Genomic DNA, 6,000 nt, shown 5'->3' on the forward strand with positions numbered 1-6,000 from the left:
ACAGCATGATGGACACAGTGTCTCTGTGAGTATCACTGTTGTGAATGGCTCCAATACATGCCTAACCCACAGTGATGGAGAGGCATGCCTGCAACAGACAGCAACTGTCCTGCCAGAGCCCCCCTAGTGCAGTGGCAGGTGGGAACATGCCAACTCGGGCAAGCACAGACTACCAACCCAACAGCAGGGAATAAACATTGTAGTAGGGGAACACTGTCACGCAGGGGTAACAACCCTCCACCCAGTCCACAGCAGCATGTGTGTATTGCGGGGGCTGCCAAACCCATCCACTGGTTGCTACAGCTGTGGTACACAAGTATGCAGGCCCACGTAGATAGACAAGGGTGCAACACAGAGTAACCTTCCTATGTAACCTCTGTCACTGAAACTGAGACTAGGCCCCACACCCTGACTGGCCAGCAGCAACAGCTGGGAGTTAAAGGGGACCTGTGCAGTACACGTAGAAATTGTATTGCAAGCAAGCTGTGTAGATGCCTACCAGACTACAAGCACTTGTCAGTCCCATGGCTGTGTGAACTGCACATAATGAAACCCTGGCAGAACAGGCAGTCAGAGCAAGGTTTAGTACAGACAGCTGCACAGGGACACTGTGGCAGGCAGCGCTACTTCACAGGGTACAACACAAGGCAGTGTACAGCAACTATTCTAACGTATGATAGTGACTTGTACCAGGGCCATGTCTACATCCTGTTCCCAGCTACACTGGCCGTGATGGATACTGAGAGGCCATCAACAAGTGGCGTTACCATGATGGAATCTATATACCTGTATAGCCCCGGTCAGCCTGGTAACAGATACAGCACCGTGCCCAGCCAACGGGGCAAACCAATGCCCGTAGTGGAGGGACACCTCTACCATTTGGAGCGTGAAACACCACCTAAATGGTACTGGCCATGTATTGAGCGGAGAGTAAAGGCCTGCAGAGGTCATGCCATCACTGTTCATTAGGATGAGGGGGAAGAACTGCTGAAGTCACTGCCACACCAGCACGGCCCACATGCAACAATTGCCCAAGTGGCTACACTGCGAGCAGAACTGTGGCAAAGGGCGGTAACCGGCAATGACTTGCCAAGCCTGGTAATGCAGAGTGTCCTAGGCACAGCAGATGTCAATGTACTACAAGAGATGCCTTGCCGTGCCACCCTGCATTGTAGCATAACCAGGGTACGGCAGAGGGCAAAGGCATCCATGACAACACCTCCAGTAAAACTCGCGGATATTGATGTCAGCCAGTATCCACTTCGTAGTGGCAGCTTTATCCTCCGTAGAAGGTCTGATATGGATGGGACTGCTTCCTTGGTTCTACTTACAACATCACAGAATCTGACTGATCTGTGCAGATCTGACATCATTCTTGGGGATGGCACCTTACCCACACGGGCTGATACAGGTCGCCAGCTGTATACATTACATGGATGTATTGGCACCCCATCTCAACAAGGATTGTCCCCCTGGTGTACTGTCTCATGACATGGAAGTCAGAGTCTGCATACAACAATATGTGGGAGATACTGAAGGGTATGGCCACAGAACAGGGATGCATCTTGGCTCCACAGTATATTGACTGATTTTGAGAAGGCAGCGATCCATGCCAGCCATAAGGCATTCCCTAAAAGTATTCTGAAGGGGTGCCTTTTCCATTTCGCACATATCATTTGGCACCAGATCCAGCATCACCACCTTGTGGCCCTCTATGGTACGGACACTGCTTTCTCAATTGCCATCCGCAAGCTAATTGCGTTGGCATTCTTACCACTGGAAGATGTTGTCCGTGCATTTCTGGACATCGTGGCTACTTTACCAGACTGTGCACAGCCTACTGGCGTATTTCTGGACCATCATTATGTGTGAGGCTGACCACACAAGTATGCATCCCGCTGCTCTGCACAGCAACGACTGCCATCGTCCTACCCTTTGAGGTTTTGGAATGTGTATGATATCCCTGACATGGACTTCCCGTGGACTAATAACCAGGTGGAGGCATGGCATCATCAGCTGAAGGTGTTACTGGGACGCCCTACTGTGCAGCTATCTGACCTTCTGTCTGTTCTGCAACAGGAACAGAACCTGATAGATAACCGACGGGAGTCTCTTTTGAGGGGGATGCCTGTGACACCACATAGGAAGGCTATTGTTGCAAGGGAGCATCGCCTAAAGCACATCTTGCAACATAAGTGTGACTACAGTGATGTGCAGGGTTTTCACCGTGCTGTGGCACATATCTACAAGTTGTGATTATATCTGGGTTTAATATGCACCAAGCACTGCACACATCACTTTACATATTGTGTTAATAAAGGCTTTGCCCACAGCACACAGGTTTCACACTACCACTTTCATGCCCACTTGGCATCCTATGCCAGGCACATGTTCCACTGACAGATGCACATGCTGGCTTCTAGGGGGGTACAGAGTGTATCACTAAGGGGGTTTGTGTCTGCCACCTGTGGTTAGGGTGCAGGGTGTTCCTCTATTCCCACAGGGAATTGTCCGCAGGCATTTGTCACTGCAGCTAAACTGCCAACTTGCCATGTGTCCACATCCAGCTGTCTCACAGGGGGGTGTCGCGCCGCCTAGGTGCCTGAACCCGAAGCTGAGAGAGAAGTAGCTGGTGGGGAAATTCTAGCCAGTTTAAGCTACTTAAAAAAGACAGTGGTGAGAGTTTTAGAGATGGTCAACAGCAAATCTGTTAACTTTATTATAGGTGGTTTTGAGACTTGTTAAGAGAGACCTGAAGGTTGGAAGAATTTGTGATCTGTAGAATAGGTTCAGAAGAAGGTAGGTGTGAGAGAGGGAGCTTTTAGCTTTACTTGACAAAAATTTTTTAAATACCAGAGGTTTAACATGAGGTGCACAAAAATGTATTCTTCAATCTCTACAGTCATCATAAAGTGATTAGTACAGGACTTCTACCAGCAAACCAGAATGTGGGACACAGCTGCTGTTTTTAGTTTCCATTTTATTTGTAAACCTTCCACTAACAAAATGAATTTACAAGTTAGAACACATATGGAATATATTAAACTAAAATATCTAAAATAAACTGTAAAACTTGTATGCAAAAAGAAAAGAAAAAATCTTCAACATTAAAAATCACAGATTACTGTATTTATTTTTAATACTCTAATTATAATGTTTTACTTCTAGGAATGATGTGGTATTCCAAAATGTTTTCAACTAATGTCATTGCCAATACTTTTTTCCTGAGGAATTACAGAAATATTATGAGATGCAAAGGGTTTCAAAAAATACACAATAAAGAAATGTGAAAAACAGTTTCAAAGTGTTAGTACCTGCATTATTCTCAGTGTGGACTTGAAATCGCAAACACAGATTATCTGCAGCAAAGTGCTGAAGCTTCTGACAGGAGGATGGTACAATCCTGACCCCTTCTGGAAGTTCTATGTTCTGAACGTGTTCAGCAACCTTCAGCTGGAGAGATGAAGGGGTAACTACTGACACAGCAACATTGCTCAATTTTATCCCTGCTCCTCTGAAAAACAAATGAAACAGAAATTCGGCATACAAATAAACCAATAATGCACAACACACATTTACTCGGGATATGCAGCAATCTGTATCCAGTGTCAGTACTGCATCTTAATCCATTAGTGTTACATCCATTTTGTCTTAGTCTATAATAAAGCTTAGCTGAGCACAATCTTAGAAAAGTTATCTCTGCTTTGCATTTAAATAAACTACAGATGTTGTGTTAAGTTTTTGAAATCATTGCTGAATTAATATGGATCATGGTATCAGTCCTCTGCACTTTATAAATACTTATTCTACTACTCTGACTACAGTTCATGCCATTCTGCTGCCTTTATACTGCATGTTTTTTTGCTTTCTATACTAACCTCCGTTTATTTGAATAAACACTCAAAATTCTCTTATTAGAGATATTCTGCTTTTGCAAAAGTAGATTTTGAACAAAATCTGTCCCAAATCTGGTTTCCTAGTAGTTCTGTACATGCAATGCTAGTACAGAGCCACACCCAACAGTACACCAGATAATGGTACAAAAGTAAATAATATAGCAATAACCCACGCCTGGGTGTGGGTAATGCTGGATTTACCCACGGTTGGCGTGGTTTGGTCCCGAGGGCGAAGCCCGAGGGACCAAACAAAGACAACCGCGGGTAAATCCAGCATTACCCACACCCAGAAGTGGGTTATTGCTATTATACAATGACATTATTTAAGAAAAGAAATAATTACTTTTCTTAAATAATGGCATTGTATAATGCCTCTTTGCTGCCCTTCCGCAGCTGTCTGGTGTTCCGCGGCAGTTCTGATGTACTGCGCTTGCCTACGCAGTACATCAGAGCTGTGGGCAAAAGCAACGGAGAACGCAAGATCTCCGTTGCTTTTCTATCTCGCTATGTTAAATGGGTTTAACATGGCGAGACAGCTTTAAAATAAGCAACGGAGATCTCCGTTGCTTATTTTAAAGCTGTCTCGCTATGTTAAACTCATTTTACATAGCGAAACAGGTTTAAAAAGCAACAGAGATCGCAAGATCTCCGTTGCTTTTACACTTGTGTCGCTATGTTAAAGGAGTTTAACATAGCGAGACAGCTTTAAAAAAAGCAACGGAGATCTCCGTTGCTTTTTTTAAATCTGTGTCGCTATGTTAAACTCTTTTAACATAGCGAGACCGTGTTTTATACTAACGGAAAAAGTCCGGACGACCGGACCTTTTTCCGTTAGTATATTGAGGGATTTACAACGGGCACGCTGGTTGGGCTGGCCAATCAGCGTGCATGTTTTAGAGTAGGCATTGTATAATAGCAAGAAATACACTGCATGCATAGTTTCTGAGAACAGCAGTAACTTACTTTCCCAAAAGCATAATCTGAGTTCTTTATATGCAACTGCAAACAGTTTATTGATTTAAAAGCTGTATAGGGTATAGGACACTGGAAAGGTATCACTTGATCTCCCTATGTGGTTATAATAAAAAATCAAGACTTCAGCCAAAGAATTCCTCAGAATTCTAGACCTTGTGGCATCTATGATCCTAACATTACCACTTGCAAGGTTGCACCTGAGAAAGATTCAGTGGTTCCTAAAATGCATCTGGAGCCAGCATCTTCACCCCCTAGATTTTCAAATTCCAGTACTGGGACTTGTAAAATCAGAATTACAGTAAGAGATCAGAAAACTCTCAATCCAGGACTCTCTCTCTTCCTTCTCTAAAGCAATCAGCCTTGACAGAATATTCAGATTTTACTTGGGGTGCAGTTGCTATGGGAGTAAAAGTGCAAGGCCTGTGGGAAAACTGAACAGACAGAGAAAAGGAAACGTTATAGAAATGCTGGCCTTGATTCAAGCTGTAAAAGTTTCACAACATCTTTGTCAAGCAGGACCTTTTTAGGTGATTAGAGATGACACCACAGTAATGTGATACTTAAACAAGGAGAGGCCCAGGTCATACCAACTATGCCGCCTGGCCCATGATGGCTTGGGAGGTAGCTCTGCTGCACTCCCTAACTATTCAGGCCTCTTACATACTTGCAGGGCAAAACACAGTGGTAGGCAGACTCAACAGATCCTGGACAAACCCTCATTGAGGGAAACTCATTCCAGAGGTATTCCAGAAAGTGATCCAGATGTGGGAGAACACTTCAAGGAAATCTGTTCCCTTCCTTTCAAAGCAGACAACTGCACAAATTCTGTTCCAGGAATCCTTGCAAACAAGCTTGGAGGAAAGATGCTGTCTCATTCCACTGGTCAGGAATGTTCCCATATGCTTTTCCACCCTTTCTACTGATTTCTAAGGTAATTCTGAAGATTCAGAAAGATTTACCATGAATCACTGCAGTGACTCCTGTTTGGCCCAGGCAAAATTGGTTCTCCCTACTTATGGAACTGGCCAAGGGCAATTAACACAAGCTTCCTCACAGACCGGACCTACTCACACAAGACAAGGGGAGTTTGAAATAACCCGGCATCAAGCAGCAGCAACTGCAACTGACC

The 6,000-nt window shown here is 44.4% G+C and overlaps 1 protein-coding gene across 1 annotated transcript in view; it reads right to left on the reverse strand.

Moving 5' to 3' along the window:
* Positions 1-6,000, reverse strand: part of UBE3D (ubiquitin protein ligase E3D) — a 1,088,056-nt gene that overhangs the window by 1,015,320 nt on the left and 66,736 nt on the right. Inside the window, exon 2 of the mRNA XM_044073342.1 lies at positions 3,315-3,514. Coding sequence (XP_043929277.1) covers positions 3,315-3,514 — 200 coding nt within the window. The remainder of the gene's footprint in view (positions 1-3,314; positions 3,515-6,000) is intronic.

Source organism: Protopterus annectens, chromosome 1.part1 (genome assembly GCF_019279795.1).
Source record: "Protopterus annectens isolate FY-2018-M chromosome 1.part1, PAN1.0, whole genome shotgun sequence".
In the NCBI taxonomy this organism is placed as follows: domain Eukaryota; kingdom Metazoa; phylum Chordata; order Ceratodontiformes; family Protopteridae; genus Protopterus; species Protopterus annectens.